This window comes from Sphaeramia orbicularis, chromosome 10 (assembly GCF_902148855.1).
Source record: "Sphaeramia orbicularis chromosome 10, fSphaOr1.1, whole genome shotgun sequence".
Lineage (NCBI taxonomy): Eukaryota > Metazoa > Chordata > Actinopteri > Kurtiformes > Apogonidae > Sphaeramia > Sphaeramia orbicularis.
The window spans coordinates 13,849,103-13,869,376 of record NC_043966.1 but is presented as its reverse complement, the minus strand read 5'-3'; the positions used below and the strand labels follow the sequence as shown (position 1 = coordinate 13,869,376).

Sequence of the window (20,274 nt, the reverse complement as noted above, 5' to 3'; positions counted from 1 at the left end):
TCCATGACCTCACCTGTGGTCGTGAACTTCAGATGATGACAAAAACAGCAAGATTGCTAATACATGCTGAAATGAGTTTTGTTCATAGGATGTGTGTTGGTAGGGCTGAACAATATGAGTCGGAACTTTTTCGTGAGAATTGCTTTTCTTTAGTTTCTTTTTCATTAGAAAAACTATTAAAATGATGACGTCATTTGTGTTTGTACAAAACAAACATTACGTTGCTTATTTGATGTGTAGGCATGAGCATCTCTGTGGCACCCTGATACTTCATTTTCTGTCTGTTTTGGCACATTTGACCTCCATTAAAAAATACAGCTCCTGTAATTTGGATAATGGTCTTGACCCTATAGTGATTTAAAGAATAAGTAAATGAACTGTTGAACCCTTGTGGCTTAATTTACTCTCTGTGACTGGATAAGAAGTTCAGAAATCTGGGAGGAGCTCAGAGTAAAGTTCTTGCTTCCTTACACCAAGAGAGTCGAGGTGGTTTGGGCACCTGTTGAGGTGGGGGGATGCCCTAGAAGAAGCTGTAGGATGTTGATGAAAACAGGAAGGCCTTGGTGTTTCTGCTTCCCCTTAAATGTACTAAGTGGTTTGGACAATGGATAGAATAAAAGGGAAATTTTCTCAGAACCACTTCTTCTATTTTTCACTAGTTTTGCCTTCATCTGTCTCATATACAAGCCTATTTAAGCAGGGATAAGTTGGTATGTGGTTTAGTTGGTATTGCTTATTCACATGTTGTTCTTTGCATGAGAAAACCTCAGAATGAAGCTTATGGAAGATAATCATCTCCTATTGAAAATAGCTGACCAGTAACACAACCCAGAGGGTTCTGGCCAGCAGCATTGGCACCACAGAGGAATGTGCATGCTGTGTTAAATTCTCAAGATACACATTGAGCTAGTACACTGACTTGTGTTACATGTCATTTGTTTTGGAATAAAATATAGGCTTATATGTACATTAACCATACATTGAGTACTGCGTGTGCAGGACATTCAGTCCCTAACTCAGGGTGTATGTAATGCCACATCCCTGCTCTCCTGACTTTATTTGTGTATTAATCTGAATAACATTTATTTGCTTTTAATGTTCTTTTTGTGTTATCTGAAACTAAACCCTCAGCCTTCCTCATTTAGATTAAACTGAGATATTTACTCAAAGAAAAGGCATTTTAAGTAAATGCTTTTTTTCAGATTATGAATTATAATGATAGACATAGGACTTCATAAAAACTAAACACAGTTTCAATGAATGACACTGAAAGGACTACAATGAATTTCAAAGTTTATTCACAATTTATACACTCTCTCTTTATCACCACAAATACTCTTCAGTGCCCACCAATGGAGCATCACAGTTCAAACCACTTTCCAGTGTATCTTATCTATCCGGATAGGAATCATCCAGGATTTAGATTTGGATACATACTGTATCTAGTTTTAGCACTTAGTAAAAACCATACCTTTTCCTCCCAAAACAGATCACATCTTTACATGTGGCACACAGATACTGAAAAATGTCCACCTTAACAAGCTGAAATGAGTAAATACAGCCAATGGAGGTCATTGTACTTCACACATTGTATATCACACAACGATTTTTTTTATTTATTTTTTACAGTGAATCAAATTTATTTTGTAGCCAATGTAGCTACATATACTGGCAAAAAACCCAAGGCGTGGCTAGGTTTAGCTGTCCAGCCTGGTAGGTTTTCATGGCCAGAATAAAGCTTCTAGGCTTTTGTTTGGTTATTTATGGGGTTACTTATTGTCTTTATGTAATTATTTAAACTGCCACAATGTAAATAAGATTAAAAAAGAATATTGGTCAGTTTAGCAGCATTAAGTACTCCAATCTTGATGCTAGCATTAGCTGGTTTGTCAAATGGCTATCGTCAGAGGTAATTACAAAATCCTGCTATGTATGGAGTCAGTCTTGTCACAATAAATGAATGTGAATGAGCTAAAAGAAATATGCTGACTGGATCCTCATGGTTACAGTTTGTTTCGTTGGATGAAGTACCATAACTTTGATGCTAACATTAGTTGATCAAATTGTTAGCATCACCAAATCCTGTGAATGCTTCTTCAGAACCACCAGTTTAATAGGAAAAGTCTAAATCTGCCAAAATTTACTCAGTGTAAAGTCTTAATACAATTTTCTTCTGTGTCCATCAGCTAGTTTATTCTGCAGGAAGTTAAAAATTCTGTGTTAGGATGGATATTTTTTTCACTGCGTGCATCATTATGAGCAATGTAAGCCAAAGCATATTTCTACAAGCTTTCTGCTATTTGATTGACAGAGCTCACAAGTCCAATAAATGGATTGTCTAATTTTCCACCATCATTACGACGCTGACAGCAGCCACAAATGCAAATGTAACCTGTAAACATGGAGGCGAGGGGGTGGGAAAACTGGATTGGCGTGCCAAATGCGTTAGTGATAAAGTTCAGCATAAACAACTCAGCTAACAGACGTATGAAGCAGTAAAAAATAAAAATAGCTTTTGAATACATTCACTGGTTCAATAGCTTTTAAATGTATCCATAGCTACTATGGGGTTTTAAAAAGCAGAGACAAATTAAGCACATTATTTGATAGACCGCTAAAAACCTGAGACCTAAAGTAAAAAAAAATAGGATTTGGCTTGAGAAAGTAATTCTCCACTGTAAAAGTATCGCCACTATGAAAGCAAAAAAGATCTCGGTAAAATGTCTTGTTAGTGACTCAACATAGTAACTTGTGTTGTTAGGTTGTTAGTCATTTAATTGCCTAGGGAACAATCTATACACTCGATACTTTTATCAGTAAGTATCTGATAAAACAGCAATGCTCTGATTTTAAGGGAAAAAGTCACCCACAGCACTTAAACAATGCAACAAAAAGCTGTTTACTGCTGGTGATGTTAAATTAATGCGCTAATTTTGATGCTTAGTGTAGTGTTTACATGTTTGAGGGTCATGGCCAGACTTTGAGTTTCATTCAGGTGTTTTAGACCAGTCTTTAGTGTTAGACTAGTCAATTTTGACCTCAAAGAGGTCTTCTGCAAGTTTAAAAAAAATAAAAGGTAGCATCCCACACAGATTAATGTCCTGTCCACACTAACATGGATATTTTCCAGTACAAACATTTTTCTCTGTGTTTAGCCATCTTGTCCACACATGAATGCCATTTTAGTTCATTAAAATGGAGAGTTTTGAAGCACCTTCTAAAGTGGAAAAAAATTAAAATATTAGGAAACAATGAATCATATCCCAATTTATACATGCTCATTGTTGTTTTGTTTAGTGAATATGTACCAGAAATATAAAATATAGGTCATACAGGTTTGTTAAGTAAGTGTATTCATATTCTGGTGATTGAAACTTCTGTGTCTTCGATGTCTAATATTATCTGAAGGTCAACAGTGTCCAGTTTAAAACAAAAACAGAAACACTGGTTTATCTGAGTATTTGTTGTCGTTTTGACATTGTAATTTGTAGAGATATTTTACAAAATTTAAGGTGATGTGAACTTTTTTTTGAATGGTGGGAAAATACTTATTAAAGAAAGTATCAGTGCGAACAGGGTATAAGTCTATTTCCATCTAAATGTATTCTAAATTTTAACTACATTTATAGCACATCTGTGACACAAACTGCACATAGATGCACATTGTCATAAACCCGCTGTCTTGCAATGAATTGGAGCTGTTTCATCTTTATCATCATGGTTTAAAACTTTGCCACTTATATAGTGTTTCATAACATACTGTTTTGTTAAAAAAAACCTTGCATTGCTCCCAAATTGCTCATCTGTTCTGAATCCATATAACGATGTCTCAAAATCTCTCCTTCATTGTCAAAGCATTGGTTTGATGTTTGTTTCTGCAGCTCTTCATGTTTGAGTTTCATTAATGTTTCCATTGTTTCTTCTGTTAATTACAATCTCATTGGCTCACTCATGCAGAAATGCAACTATGCGTTAAATCTGTTTGCACATAACCTTAATTAATGCACCTATTTTTCTACATCTTTGAAGCATTAAAACTTTTTTTTTGTTTAAAGTTTTTTTTTTTTCCCCAAGTGTCCCCAAGGCATTTCCACTTAGGTGTTTTTTACAGCTACAGCTAAGCCACTAAGGTGTGTCTTTGTGAAACTGGCCCCAGGTCATTTTTCATAGGTCTAATAATAGATGATTTCTATCAGTAAGGATAACCTGGAAATTATAGTAAAATGTCATAGAGCAATAAAACATCAAAAATGCAAAGCTCAGGTCGGGGCTTTGACACTTTTATACCCTCTGAAGCAGTTGCAGCTCTGTTAAACATTGCAGATTGATGATTTTTCACTGTGTTCGAGCACCTGTGGGTGGATTCTCCCCTTGAATAAGAGCATAATCTGTCATAATGTCAGGGTCAAACATACATCTGAAAGGCAACCAGTCATTTGCCCCAAACCAGCAAAGATGACAAACTGTCTTACAACTATTGTAAACATTTTCAGAAGTGATGCTAAATTTCTTCATTTATACATCCAGGAACAATCAGTTTCTATCATTTTGCCACTGAATCATCAAGTTCTCAGTCATTAAAGTACCACATATCCATCCAACTCACACAGTCTGCAGTTAAAAAGGATGTTTTTTTTCCAGCCACTTCTCCCAGAAGCTGTGAGACAGGGTGGACTTGAAAGTGACACATCCATCTTTAATGCAGGCGATAAAGTTGGCCAAACTGTAGCAACTTGCCGTAACCTTCACTTTACCTTCCAGCCACTGTTTTCTTAAGCTTAACAAAACAAAAACACATAAATGAACAGGCATCACAGTTATTGTCACATCCTCTGGCTGAATGTATGTTCAGCTTTGTTTTATGTCCCAACAAATGTAAACGCAGACACAGCAGTCCTTGAAAAACGGAGTCTGGCTCAGATTGAAGAGTTCGATGTCTTGCAGGCAGAGTTTTTTTTGTTGTTTGTTTGTTGTCGTTTTTTTTGGGGAGAGGCAGGGAACGGTGGATAGCAGGTTAATGTATTGTTGGATGGTTTTGTTTGGATGGTTTAGTTGATCACCGAAGACAAAATATCCCAAAGGATTCAGGGTGTCCTTTCCTTGTATTGAGCTTTGTCTGCTCTCATGGTTTGTGAACCACAACTGGAAAAAAAGCGACATGGTTTGGTTAGTAAGGCAAAAATATTCTTAATGTATTTGGACAAAGCTTTTTACACATCACTGCTCTATATTTCCCAGATTTGGTGAAATTTTGTACATTCTCTATAGCCTGTCTTTCCATATTATTTTTAATTCTCTGTAACATAATTGTTGCAACTCAAAGACTACAGTAGAAACTAAAGCCACTGCATCTTCACTAATTGATCCTATTACAGATTGTTAAAATGAAACACATAAACAACCTTTAATGTGACTTCACATTCTCTGTTGTCCAATACAAATCTACTTGACCTGAGGTTTTTCATTATCTTGTTCAATAGTGAGCTGCTTTTTTTTTTTTTTTTTTTTTTACTTAATTCTCTATTCAGGTGAAGCTGCACAGCTGTACACTCTAATTTAGAGGGCTTTTTAGGGGAAAATGAGATTTTCAGAGTCAATACAATGGTAAATCACTCCTTAAATAGACATCTGAACCTGCATTCCTCACTATTGATCCAAGAATAGAAACTCATGTAAACTCATTGCAGCGAATTCAACTAATTAACTTACAATGGCGTAGTTTAGTTCCAGTTTTCGAGGGCACTGAAAAGACAAATATTAGGGAAATATGAATTACATTTGGTATAATATATATGTAAAAAATGAATATTTCACAATATACTATTGCTTTTGTCCCTCTTTGAATGACCCAGGAGATTATCGTGGCTCTGACTGGGTTGTGAAGTGAAAGATATGTGAGTGCAGTCAATGATGCTTTCATGATGCTTCACACAGGAGTTTAAAAGACTCCACTGTGCTTTTTTGTTTCAGAAGTACCCTACTTTCCTTGGGGAGTGAGACATTTCTCTCCAAATCTAAAAATTAGCTTGATTTAGGACAAAAATATTACACAATGGAAGTTATCAGAGGCAGATTTTAAATGATAATGGCCAAAATTTAAGCAGGAAGTAATGAAATGTGTGACATGTTTGAAACAATGATGGGAAAAATATAATGAAGTTTTTTATTTTGTGTCAATTTGAAGCCCAAAGAAGATTGAACAGGTGAACTAAAGCTGATTATAGTACACTGTAGTTTTTACAGTCTGAGAAGCACTTTTCTAAACTAATTAACTGACTTTTGGCATGATATTGGCTGTTCAAAGATGTATCCAAGTTTTGGTATCTATTATTGCGATTCCATTTTGCACCATGTTTACTTATTACTGCCCTGGTTTTTATTAAACTTGGTTAAAAGATAGGGTACATCTTTGATATTGTATTTTGAATGTAGTTTTTATTTTCCTTTCAATGAGTTGAATATCCCCTGAGGATGAAAGTTAATCTGTATCTGTATATGACAAATACAGGGCCGTAAAAGAATGGAGCAATTCCAGAAAAGATCCTGGAATTTTTCTTTATGAATTTTGCAAATATTTAATGCTATCATATTGACTACATTATTACCAAATTGCAACTAGTGGACCTAACTGCCATTATTTGTCATAACCTGATGTGATAATCAGCAATATTTAGTGTTCAAAAACAGGTGGATAACAGAAAAACACCTGATTTCCATCACAATATCTACATTAATTAAATGGCTCCTCCTCATCATTAGGTGAACTGTCTGCGTAGAAATAAACTATTATCAGGTTTATCCTATGCTAGTGGCATAAAATTAACAGAGATTGACAGTAATATCATGAATTACAATTGTTTCTGTGATTTCACAACACTGGAAGACTTAGTATTTTGCAGTTTCCCAGTTAAAGTCAAAACGAAACATGCTCATTACTAACTAATATTTACTGTGGACACAGCTACAGCTACAACTCCACACTACTACAGTTGCACATTTAATGCATATAACTTTATTTCCAGTGTATAAACTACTACCATTTCACAGGTAATGTCAGATTTCACCACAGAGAACATCAATAAAAAGGCAACAAACATCAGTGAATAAAACAGTAGGCTATTTTCAAGCTAAATTGCAAACCAATGTACTTGCGAAGTAAATAGTAAACAATTATGTGATTTCATCCTTCAAACAAAACGAAAAGAGAGGTTAGCAAAATAAGCACATGCAGCATCTCTGCGCTACAGCACATGACTAAGCAATCACATGTAATCAGACATAAATACCACAAGGACATTTATGGTTTGTGAGTGATTCCAAAATGAGAATCTCACCATGATGGTTTTCCTGCAATGTCACTGTGAGCAGAAAAGCACTAAAATAAGCTGTGAAGAAGTGTCAGAGGGTTAGTTAGTCAGTAATGCGTAAGAAAGCCAAAGAGAAAAGATTCAAATAAAAGGAGAGAGGTGGATTTCATGGTGACGCAGACTAGGACAGCTGTGTCAAAGACAGATGTGAGACTGAAAGGGGAAAAAAAACATAATAAAATGGTGTTAGAGAAACTGAGGTGTGATTCATCATTGTTGTCTTCCAGTACCTTTCCGGAGCCAGAAAAACGGTCAGCTTTCTGTCACCAGTCGATGTGCCTCGGAGGAGCCGAGGCCCGAGGGAACCTGTTCATAGTGTCATAGGTAGGGATGCTACACACACACACACACACACACACACACATACACACATACAACAACGTTAACCGCCACAGGCAAAAAAAGACTAAACCATCACCGTGATGTGACACCACCGCCTGCAGCATAAGTGGTTCACCAGGCAGAGAGCAGAACATTCGTCAACATCTGAACAAACAGATATAAACTGTGCGCTGTGTTAAAGGGGCAGAAAGTGCACTTTTTTGTCACGTCTTTTTTGTTAGTGGGGATTATTTAAGAGTTTTGACTTTAAAGATGTTCCATTTTTAACTCATTCTGAATGTTATTCCCAGCTTACTTACTGTTGTCTAAAAGAGACTTATTGGTTTGCAGGTTTAAAAGTGAACAAAATGGCAATGAATCAGAGTTTTATGATGAAAGTCAGTGCAGTGTGTTATAGTGCAGATTGCTTATTGCCTCTTTAAGATTGCATTTCCCTTTTGAGTCATTGTTTAAACTTTATGGGTTTCATTCCATAATTCTGCATCCATTTAAACACAATTACATTTATTACTTAGTATTTTTAAAGGAGTTCTATGTGGTATTAATTTTCCAAACTTTTAACAGTAGGGAGAGCCACGTAGTAGAATACACCTAGGACCAAAACCACCAACGAATCAGCACGATGTATCCACAGATTATCACTCACCGAATGAAGTACAAAGTTAATTGTTTACACATATTTGTATTATGGTATCATCAACTTTAATTCTTCAAAATAAAACTTGTAGATGGTGTCTTATAATCTTCATGTGGTACATCAGCTGATAGTTTACATTACAGCTCTGTTAGCTTAGCTCTGTTTTTAGACGGAAAACAGCCACAGTGAAACGACAAATCACCTCCAGAACTGTCATAGTTTAGTCTGAACTGCGGATCAGCAAATGGCAACTCAGCAAAAATAATATCATCATATAATAACTTTATAAACCTCATAATCAAACTGACCCATGTAGAGGAATTGCTGCCATTTCAGCATCAAACTTCATTCTATTCATTTAGAGCTGTGTTCAGTGGTGAAAACAACAGTACTTCAAGCTTTTATTATTTTGTCTCTTTCTTTGACTCTAAAAGTTGTTTCTTAGTGGTTCTCATCCCATCTGGTCACTTTCTGACACTTTGGTCAAAGGCTCGGTGGTGGTAGTTTTCCAGCAGAGTGACTCACTACTCCCTCTAGTGGTCACATAAATCCACCAGCCTGTCGCATGAATACATTCAGTGCATTTCTCTGTAATATCATACTTTGGCATAACTTCAGAGCTCTTTATTATAACAATCTCACAATAACTTCTTTAAAAAAAAAAAAAAAAATTAATTGGAAGTATAAATACTACAAATAACTCCTCTAAGTGAGACAAGCTACATTTTGATAATAGTGCTATTTTGTTGTAATTTAACTTTTACTTTTATGTCTAAGTAACTGATGGATGTGTCTTTAAGGAATGAAACTCTTCCATACAAAGGAGTATAGAGCATAAAGAAGAATATAGAGGAGCAGTGAGCAGCCAGTGTCTGCTGCTCTCTGTAATTTTGTTGTTTTGCTCTCTGCCTGTAGTTTGTGTTACAGCAGGTTGGCTCTCCAAATGCAACGCCGTCCAGATGCAACTTAAAAATATATAACATGCAGTTAGATGTTTTGTTAGATTAAGTAAAAACCAAATCAAAGGAGCAGCATTCTTAGCATCACACCAAAGCTTGACATGCTTGCCTCTCTCTGAACAAAATGATCAGGTGTACATTCATCGGACTTTGACTGACTCTAAACGAGAGAAAACAGGAAGAACTCTCACAAAGCGTGACTGACCCAGTGTGCACTCATGCAAGGGGTTAGTGGTGTGGTAGCTTCCCAAAGGGAGAAGTAATGGTAGCACAAGCATTAACATCAGTTGAACTGAGTAAAGAGCTCTTGAGATGGTGCAGTTTGTTCTGCTGCTCACATAATGACATTTTTTCAAAGATTAGTTTATTTCTTTGTTGCTTTATTTCCAACAATCACAAGAGGTTGACTGTTAATGAATTAAAGGCCAATACAATGATGATAGTTTCTAACACAAAAAAAGCTGATAGCTGATCAATCAACTGATACTGTTCCACTCAAAATAAGAAAATTAATTTATTTTTGGCTTTACTAGAATCTAGTCAAAAGTTCTGAGTACATAAATGAATAAACAATACATAATTGAATCTGGATCACTGATCAAACTCAAAGTAATGAATCAATAAAATCTGAAACTGATCATCAAACCAACTATAATTCTAGATGCAGTGTTTATTTTTCACCCATAATACAAATCAAAGTCAGTGATAAAATTTGAGAAAACTAGTCTTACCCATCGGCCATATACAGAGCTCTGATTCTGCTGATACTGATAAAATATCCAATCATTGATAATCAAATAGTCTATAGTCTGTCTAACCTGTATAAGTACAGGCAGATGAAACTAACAAAAAATGGCACTTTTTATTAGCACTATTGTATATCTGCAAATGAAAACTGGGAGTTAGTACAAGCCATATCTGTAATGAGCTTGACATGGTTCAGTTTTTGAGGAAATATGATATTTAAATGTAATTTTCCATCTTTTGAGATTTGCCTGTTTCTCATTTATTGTCAATAGTTCTCTACACCTCCTTCATCTCAAGGCTCTTGGCTTCTATTGGTTTTTGTCAATATCACTAATATGTTTGCATGTTTCATCAATAGCCATTTTAAAGTTATTATTAGGAAGTTCTTTGGTTAATTATATGATTTTTGAACAAAAAACACAATAATTATGATGTTTACTCATCAACTAAAACTCCGTTATTGTAAAACCTGTGCTATCATTGTGAAACAGCTGCAACTGCAGACCATTTACCACAGTAACACACTGATCGCATAGAACTTAATGTCCTATGTATAAAGTGAAACTATTTGTCATACTAGACTAGTAGCTTAAAATGAACAGAAAAGACAATCATTTATTTGTATGACTATTAATTGTCAACTAAAATCTCATTATCACAAGAGTCTCAGTCAATATATGTTCAGCATATCTCAGCACAGCCTGTTAATGACATTTTGCGTCATTTTTCCCTTTTCAGACCTTGTTTTATGCTGAAGTACATAATTGTTCCTTTGAGCTTACTTTCAGAATGTAGGCCTTTATTCTTTTGAAGCTCTTTAGTCAGTCCACTTTTACTAGTTTCTGCCTTAATTTTTTCCAAGTAAAGCTGTTCCAAACACAGCACAACACAACACATCATACTGAATATAATTTATAATTAAAGCTACCATTACTTTTCACCCTTCATGCTGCTGTTGAATTGTTGACCCCCAGATATTTTGTGTGTGAATCAGCCCCCTTAAAGACATGCACTATGTCTGGCCACATCATTATGGCTTTAAAAAAACCCTCATCCCCAGGCATGCCTCCACTCCCAGTAACATGCAGTCAACAGGATTAAAATAGGGTTTACCTTGTCATCATTGGATTTGGAATACCTTGTGACCGCTCACTATGATAACCATTATTACCAATTTCCATACTGAAATAAAATGTTGTATAAAAAAGGGGTGAAGATGTACTGTGAGAGACATGGCATGCGGATCAAACTTGAAGAGTAAAAAGTCTTTCTTTTTGAGTAGCCAAACAGGGTTGTTAGGACAAAAACATGTTGGTAAAGCCTTTTTCTGAGTATAAACCAAATATTTTTTTATTTACATTTAAACTTAAAAAATACAGGTGGACCTGTAAGGTAATGATTGCAAGAGCCCTTCATCATAGGTAAGGGACACTTTAAAAAGGTAGCACACGACAAGAAGCCACACCATCCACCCATATAAGAGCAATTCCAAGCTTAAAGACGTAAACCAGCACCAATAATTTAGTAAACAATTCTATGTACAAGATCCAGAGAAAAGCACAGAGTGAGAGAAGTTGAAAAGGAGAGGGAGGTGGATAAAATGTCTTACGTTTTCATGGGAATTGTCTCAATGCTATAAAGATACACAAAAACAACAACAACAAAAAAGTTACTTAAATTGAGATGCACCAGAAAGGAATCCAGCAGAGATCACGCAGCAACAGGCGCCGCATATCGATTTGGACATTAACCACTGTTGTTTTTGTGTAAAACCAAATAATTATGAGGGGAAGGAACAAAAATAAAGTCTACAAGGAGGAGCCTTCTATTTACTAATATGTCATTGTTTATAAAGTGCAAAGTGCTTAACAGAGATGAATGAAACAAACTAAAAGATATGGAAAATGGAAATAGTAGAAATGGTTATCACAAAGTAAAATGCCAAGTCCCAGAAACAGAGGAACTACAAGAAGGAAAAAAATGGAGGAAAAAATCAACAATAAAACAGTAGAGCTACTGCAACAAGTCATTTATTAAATGTAAAACTCTACATCTAAACACTTAGAAAGGAAGCTGTAAAGGAAGAAGGATGTCCTGCAACCATATACAATCAGGTAATGATGTTGGTTAAATCTTTTATCAATTAAGATGAAATTCTATCAAAATCTATTCTATTAAACAATAACTATGACATGAACGTGTATATATATGCAATTGAACAGCAGAAGTAGAATACTCACTCATCGTAAACATCCTCCGTGTCCATTCTGCGGTAGTACTTGGCTAGTTTGACAGCGAAGATGACACTCGGCAGCAGGAACAGAGTGCTGCAGCCCAGACCCATCCAGAAAGTGTTCTGTTAAAAACAAATTATCCATCAATGCAACCTGTTATTACAGTGCATGAGGTAGGATAATCCTTTATTAATCCCAAAGGGAGGAAACTGCAGATGCAGCAGCAAAGGGGATCATGCATCATTAAAAGTAAACGGGTAAAACTCCAAAACTATTTTTTTCTCAGCTGTATTCTGTTTGTTTGTTTGTTTGTTTGTTTGTTTGTTTCTTTCTTTCTTTCTTTCTTTCTTTCTTTTTCTTTCTTTCTTTCTTTCTTTTTCTTTCTTTCTTTCTATAGTATATTTACATACACATTTATTACACGATTCAATCAAACAGAGCATCTATCACATAAACAGCGTTACCAACATTAGCTAAAACAGTTGCAAGTACTGTCTAAAATAAAAATAGAGACCACTGCAGCTTTAAAGGTACTTAATCGAAAAATAGTTTCTACATACATATGTTGCAAGTCATTCTAGTAGTAAGGTACACCGTACTGGAAACCATACATACCATAGTATAATCATGTGGAGACATTTTTTGCGGTAACATTATAACCTCCACATATAAACATGTTTGTGTTACACTGGCTGTGATTTACAGAAGGTAGTAACACTACTCTCAGTGAATAAGCATGTTTTATTTGTAGTGTCTGTGATTAAAGCCAAAATACCTCAGTCTGTTAGAATATAATGTACTCAACTCACAGTGAGCTTATGTTATTCACCCCAAACTGTTTAAAGACATTTCACTAATATTCTGTGTATCCTTACTTTATTTTCAACTGGTGGGGACAAAATCTTCTCTCAGACCATAGAAAGTACCTATTAGAACAGTCTACAGTGCAAATGGCATTAAAATCAGAAACGTAAATGATAGCGTCCAGGCTACATGATGATTCACTGGGCTTGAATCATGCACAGGTTCAAAGTTCCCATAATACCTGTAAGACTACTTCAGTGCAAAATTAGTTAGGGTAAGAAGTATTCAACGGATTTACAGCACTTTGTAGGAGTTAAGGCACTGTAAAGAAATCCTTAGGGTACATCTGAGTAATTAGAGTAATGAATATATGTATGATTTAATTCCTGTGTGTCCACGTGAAGAACAGACAAGGCATGGCAGTGAAAATAAGAGGCTACATGATGGAATTAGCTTAAAAATATATTAAAATACTCCTTCAAATGCAGTGGTTAAATTCAAGTTTGATAATTGTTTCATTAAATGTCAAAAGTGTCCTATAAATATGATGATAGCATAGTTCATTATTTATTTTCATGAATGAAAACATTGAAATTCCCTGATTTACATTTTCAGAAATCACTCTAATCTCTAGGGTCATTACCATGGAGTCGACCAGGAAACTGCACGTCATAATTTCTGCGGTGTCCAAAATGTTGCTGAAGGGTTTGCATGGTGCGACCTCCATGGCCAGCTACACAAAGCAGAATATAAAGAAAAGTCAGTCACAACAAAGATTTAACAACACACATACCCACAGTAGCAGTAGATTTCTCTGTTGTGCTTTTATGTTATAGACTAAACCCTTTCCTGTTGTTGCTGCTCATGTTCCCATCATACCTCTACTCCAAAAAAACCACAAAAACAACATATTGACAGTTCATAGATTGGCATGACTGCCTAGGGCTTCAAACACCCCTTTTCTCATTTTGTTTTGAATTCCTACAGAACTACTGCAGAAACCATTTAGCCACAAAGCAAATTCCTCAGATTTATAGAGGTTGTAACAGTTAAATTTGTCTTTGCTATAATTGCTCCAGAACTGTTGCACAACTCTTAAAGATCTTCTGCCAGTAGCCTCTACAGTAACCAATGTTTGTTTGACTGAAGGAGAATGTGAGAGAGAACAGCCTAATGGAGCAACTGAGGCAAAAGTGAGAACAACATGAGCTTTGACAAGTTAACAAATTAACACAAACACTTACAGATGTTTTGACCCATTCTATGTATTGATTGAAGTAGCCAACAATGGTTCCAATGTATTTTTTGGTTTCCTGAAGAAAAAAAAATCAGATAAAATGTGAGTTGCACATCATTTATCCACACGAAATATAAACACAAGTTAATTTCCTTGTTACCTGATTGACCAAGTGTGTAGCGTTCTTGGAGATGAGAAACTGGGCAGCATCAATGGCTTCAAGAACAGCTAAGACTTTGTTCTGCAGAGAATGGAAAACAGATCTGGTTCAACTTCAGCTTAAAGAGACCCACAGAGTTCTGAATGGAGAGCTGGTGGTGTACTCACTGGCAGGTCTGAAGCTGTTCTCTCCAGGAACCTCATACTCTGATTCAATGCGCTCTTTAGGAAGGAAACAAATAGTACAAATGACAAACAACATAATCAAAAGGCACAGGGATCAGGGGTCATTTTAACACCTGGAATTAAACACTGATGAAACATAAGGGGAGACCAGGGACAGCTACAATTGACACAAGGAACAATATTCTGCCTTTAGTCCAGGCATGCTTTAGAATTTTGTTCCAAAATTAGAAGCTTTCCCTCTTTATGCAGTTAGTTACATACAGTAGGCTGTATGTAATTACCTGAAATCCATTTAAGTAGCATTAGTCGTCATGTATTCAGTATAGAGCTGCAACAGTTAGTCAATGAATTAGTTGTTTGCTTTGAAATTAATCACAACTGTTTTAATAATTTTTTAATCAGTTTAATTAATCCTGATTCCAGTATCTTATTGTAATATTTAATATTTTTTCCCTTCATCAATGATAGTAAACATAATATTTGATTAGTTAACCAAAGATGACATCTATAGACTGACGTTTTGGCCATTTTTAATTGATGAATCAAGAAAATCATCACATTAAACCATGAAAATAACTTTGATTTGCAGCTCTACTTTTGATTAGAACCGATAACATAAAGAACCTTTCTTTTTCTTGGATATTGACAGGAGTCCCTGCTTATTTTGGTACAAAATTCTTTTTTCCTAAAATTCTTATGTTATTTTACTTACATATAACGACACAACAATGACATTTAAAAATGTAGGAATAGTTACTCAAATCACCATATCTTGTCAGAAAACACATCTGTTTTTCTAATATTCCATAAAATGAACATGACTATACAATACACAACTTGAACATTTCTGCTTACCCTCGCTTTAACATATTTCTTGAAGTTGAGAGTAGAAAAAGGAAAGAAAAACATAGAAAAACATAAGAAAGAATTTGTATTGGAGCTTATCACTTATTAGAACTGATAGTAGCTGTAAATCAGTAGTGTTGTTGGATGGTGCCGACTTTGACAGAGAATATAAAACAGAATGTTTAATGTGTTTGTCACACACCTTAGCTCTGAAGATAAAAGACACTGCATGAAAGACTGCAATATATTTTTTCAAGGTAAGTAATGTTCTCCTAAATAGGCTTTTAGTGTAAGATATGTGGTGCAGTGCATTAAAATGTTTAGTTTAATTTATTAGTTTATTGTATCGTGGACAATCCCAGTTAATTAACTGTATCCATAACAGTAAAAAAGGGCAGCTTTAGCCAACATGGCTAGTATCCTGCTGTAGTCCTCGGCCTGATGACAATAGGTCCCTAAAAAAACAATATATTACAGCGCATGAATTAAAAAGAGAGGGTTAAGACGGCTAAGAGACAAGATAAATCAATAAAGAGAAAAAAGATAAAAATCAGCATCAAGCTTAATAATGGATAGCAATAGGAATCTTTTTACCAGTCGAGGTACTCATCATCTCTTAATGTGGTTATTTTGTTTGTTAATTATTTCTTCATTTCAACAATTAAACAAAAGCATTACTAGCTTCCTTCAAATACAGTAAGTTCTATTCAGATACCTTGCCATACACTGGAATTAAACATCTTTCATCATTTTAACCATGTTTATAGCGTTCTTCAACCTTCATTAGCAGAATAAGAACTTTTCATAAGAAGTAGTAATATTTCTTGGAGGACATTGTTCCTTTTAGCTGTACTGCATTCAGCTTTATAGTAATGAGAAACTGGTCTAATCACTTCATCTGTGCTTTTTTTTTTATTGATAACCAGATACTGGTACAAGATTTTAAGATGGACTTGGTTCTTTTCATAACAAACACGATTCTGGCTTTGCTGTAGAAGCAGCTAAGGCCAGTATAGAGAAAAAAGCAACAACTAAATTTAGAAGCCAGTGTGTAGCATAAGTAATAAGGAGAATATGATGAATTTGATGGTTGAGTGGAGGCTGAGGTTTTTATCCTGAATAAATCTATTGATTTCAGACTTTGATTTTATTATAATTTTCAGTTTGGTTAAGATTAGGCACAAAGCTCCTTGGTTATGTCTAGAACAAGGCTGCATCAGCTAAATTAGGAAATAACAAATTATAAATTTAACACTGTAATCTGTATTTTGCCCTTAAATGTAATTGTTAGTTTTGAATTGGGTCCCCATCATGACGGTCAATGTTTAATTGTTTAGAGTGGCTAAGGTGGAAATTTCCTTTAAAGACGTGACCAGACGGATCTATATGAGCACTATGGATCCACCCCAGGAACATATATCTGGAGTAGAGACTTCAGGAAAAAGCCTCAGAGTGGGTAATTACCGTGGACTGCTCCATGGGGATGATCTGTTGAGTGTGGATCTGCCGCAGAGTACCAATGTGTCCTTTTAGAGCATTCTGAAGAGGGCCTCTGGGCTAAAACACACAGATGGACAAAAAATATTCATTTTTATAATTTGTCAAAGTAGGGACAGTGAACTACTAGTAGAGTGCAAAAAATGTCAGACATTCACACTCCTAAAGTCACGGTGATCAGAGATTGGTGTGGGGTCGGAGAGTCCTGTTACAAGTTATCTAAACAGACAGAACATCATCCATTATCAGTGCTCCAAATGAATAAATAAATAAGTAAATCCAAGTTGTGACTTTGTAGTAAGGACATATTTTCACAGCCAAGTGTTAGATCTGCCCTAGAATAAACTCTGGAAAACACCCAAATCTTCAAAATTAAAGAATGGGTAAACAGCATTCTAAAAAGAACTTCATAACAAGGTTACCAGTTTGGCATCATCTGTGGACGTGTCATACTAAGAAGCTGATATGAATTTTGTCTGCCAATAGTTGCATGATGTTCTTGCCATGTGTATTAATATCACAATGTTCTTCATGGTATTAATAGTGTTTAATTTTCATTTTATATTTCTATTCCTTATGGCAATGATACCAAATGTAAGGAAAAACAAATAGCTCAAAATGTGAACTGTCAATAAAAACAGAGTTAAAACATAAAAAGGGCAATATTTTGATGTTGCATTGAGTGGATTGTGTTCATACCATGAGGTCTGTCTGGGCCTCCAGCTCTCTGGCATATGTGAGCAGATCCACAGCAGTGACTCCTTTATTGACCTGGTGATGTTGACATTAATATAAAACAGTCAATTATTATTGACTTAGTTTTTTGCTTGTTAATTCCTCATTGTCTTGGGCAGAAAAATTAGGAAAAAAATCATGAGAAAAGACAATCAATAATGAAAAAAAAACTACACTCTCAAATTGATTTCTGCATCTTCAGCATTGCAACTTGATTTCAATAAAGAGTAAAAATGTATTGTCTTAATACATATTTAAATACTTTGAGATAGCCCTGTTTGTTATAGATGTTCATTAGGTCAAGTTCAAGGTCAAGTTTATTTATATAGCATGTTTAAAACAACACAAAGTGCCCAAAGGGCTGTAGAAAGTTGTGGTTACAAATAGAAGATATGCTAAAACTAAAACTATGTGTATGTATTATTAGGCTGAAAACCAGCACAATATAGACATTTGGGGGCAGAATACTTTGTTTTTCTGAGAACTTGTCTCATATTTTCAAAACTGACATTTTACTGAAAAAAGAGCAGTGTAAAAACATTTGTTTAGCAGAAACATATCTATTTTTTAACACTATGTGAGTCATGCTGCAGGACAGGTTGTACTTCTGAACTGAGGCCCTAAAGCTTTTTCGCTCCCTCAGGAAATAAATTTAAGTGAACCAGACAGGTAGTGTTGTAGGAGACAAGGAACGCCAAGTCCTGGCTTGTTCCTACACTCAGTTTGCCTTGGCAGCAGTGGTTTTGGATAATCAAGATTCATTGGTCCTTAAAGAAACACAGTGTACTGTGTCATGTCGCAGTGCTTATCAGGTAAAGCACGACTGCCTGCAGTATGTTAACTGACAGTCAGGAGTAGGGCTGATTAACTTAGCAGTGCTATTTCTGGAAGCATACCATTAAAGTACATATCTAATACAGTCATATCAATATACATATAAAATAATAATTGTTAATATTTATACCTTTTTACCAGTAAACTGACATTAACAGTGAACTCATACTGATTAATTTGTGTTTTTAGGCCATCTGCAGTATTATGAGAGGCTTATTATTGCAGTGAGTAATTGTTTATTTTAATTTGCATCATATTGAGATTATATATATATCCTGTCATTTTATCAACCTGCTTGTTCTAATGTGTCTGTTTATTTTGCCACATAAGGTAGGGGTCTAAATGTCCATGTCACCTCTTCCAGGTAGTCAGCGTGGTTGATTTCGGACAGTCCAGCCTCCGAGAAATCCAGGAGGTTCTGCTTCCCCTCGGCCTCTAACAGGATTATACCCCTCAGGTCGATCTTAACGCTCCCCAGCTGACCCACCACATCCTTAGTGAACTGTAAACACAGAAAAAAGGAGGCATGATGGGTAAGAATTCTACTTGCTATTTTATATAGATGTTAAAGCTTCCTCTTGATGTCAAAAAATGGTTTTGTTTGCGTTTATTGAATTTGTTCCACATCAAAAACAACAGTACTATGACTTGGGAGAGTGAAAATCATAGTGTATGTCTGTAAAAACATAAACTGGCAAATGCTGGAAGTACATAAATGTTGTAAACATGATGAAAGCCAAACAAAAATGCAGAACAAATACCATTTGGACAACTGATAGACTAAAAAATCTTAAAGATGTGGTTTGGATGAAGTCTGCAGAAGTGGTATCTCTTGATGTGTTTAGTTTGACCAGTTTCGTGCATTTCTACTGTCCTCATTAGTGCATTTCTGCATTCCTTCAAGAAAATGTAATGTTTAATGCGTGCTTCTCTGTTGGCTAGTTACTAAACTATGAACCTACCAAGTGAGGAGGAAGCAATCGAATTAAAACAGTGAAGATGTAAATACTTCCTGAAATACTTTATTAGTTATTCATTTTCTGTCTGCTTTTAAGGCAGCAACCATTCTGAGATCTAACATTGGCAAATATGATTTTCACAGAGGAGCTCTTGAATAGTAATATGCAATTTAACCACCAAAAAAGAAGACAGAATCTTTTTTTGAGGCACTATAAAGAGAGAAAAGCAAAAACGTTGGCAGTAAAGTTGTTTGTTCCTCAGATGACATGGCGCTGAGTGCTGACTCTGTATGACCAGATGACTTGGATTTCCCCAAAGATGAAAAATATCCATCTTATTAAACCATTGTGGCTACTAAATGAACTCTGACTGAGCACTGGAATTAATGAATTCTGTTTAAGAATTGAGATTCATATAGTAACTCTAAAGAATGTGGGCTGTTGTGAAGAAATACCCATCTATGTATCTGTCTATCTGTCAGTACATCAATCCAAACAATCAATCAATCAGTCCATCACAGTTTAATGGAGTCAACAGGACGACATCTTTTGCAAAGAACAGAAAAATGACCCTGAGGCTTCCAAACCATACCCTAACGACAGTGCAGCTGTAGATAATGTCATGAAGTTGTCAGATGTTTGTGTATGTGTTATAAGTTTTGATTGTAATGCTAACAAAACTTGCCCACTGAATTTTAATTATGTGTTGTCATTATTAGTTTAGCTGATGG

General features: G+C 35.4%; 1 protein-coding gene and 1 long non-coding RNA gene across 14 annotated transcripts in view; one reads left to right on the top strand and one right to left on the bottom strand.

The window, feature by feature from the left end:
• Positions 1 to 20,274, bottom strand: part of prom1a (prominin 1a) — a 98,597-nt gene that overhangs the window by 2,373 nt on the left and 75,950 nt on the right. For 4 of the 13 annotated variants that reach the window (XR_003936413.1, XR_003936409.1, XR_003936412.1 and 1 more), the window contains 13 exons: positions 18,940 to 19,086; positions 17,715 to 17,786; positions 16,983 to 17,075; positions 15,528 to 15,545; positions 14,655 to 14,708; positions 14,488 to 14,568; positions 14,335 to 14,403; positions 13,734 to 13,823; positions 12,293 to 12,408; positions 7,598 to 7,700; positions 7,335 to 7,385; positions 5,710 to 5,742; positions 1,282 to 5,142 (listed from right to left, as the gene is read on the bottom strand). Coding sequence is in view for 4 of the 13 variants with exons in the window: in XM_030145292.1 (XP_030001152.1) it covers positions 5,085 to 5,142; positions 12,293 to 12,408; positions 13,734 to 13,823; positions 14,335 to 14,403; positions 14,488 to 14,568; positions 14,655 to 14,708; positions 15,528 to 15,545; positions 16,983 to 17,075; positions 17,715 to 17,786; positions 18,940 to 19,086 (798 nt within the window). In the remaining 9 variants the exon portion in view is untranslated. Of the gene's footprint in view, positions 1 to 1,281; positions 5,143 to 5,709; positions 5,743 to 7,334; positions 7,386 to 7,597; positions 7,701 to 9,008; positions 12,016 to 12,292; positions 12,409 to 13,733; positions 13,824 to 14,334; positions 14,404 to 14,487; positions 14,569 to 14,654; positions 14,709 to 15,527; positions 15,546 to 16,982; positions 17,076 to 17,714; positions 17,787 to 18,939; positions 19,087 to 20,274 lie in introns of those variants that run through there. The other 9 variants (XR_003936411.1, XR_003936414.1, XR_003936417.1 and 6 more) reach the window with 7 other exon arrangements.
• LOC115426984 (uncharacterized) lies at positions 15,554 to 16,962 on the top strand. Its single transcript, XR_003936418.1, has 3 exons — positions 15,554 to 15,841; positions 16,073 to 16,774; positions 16,810 to 16,962. It is a non-coding gene; the product is annotated as an uncharacterized LOC115426984 (long non-coding RNA).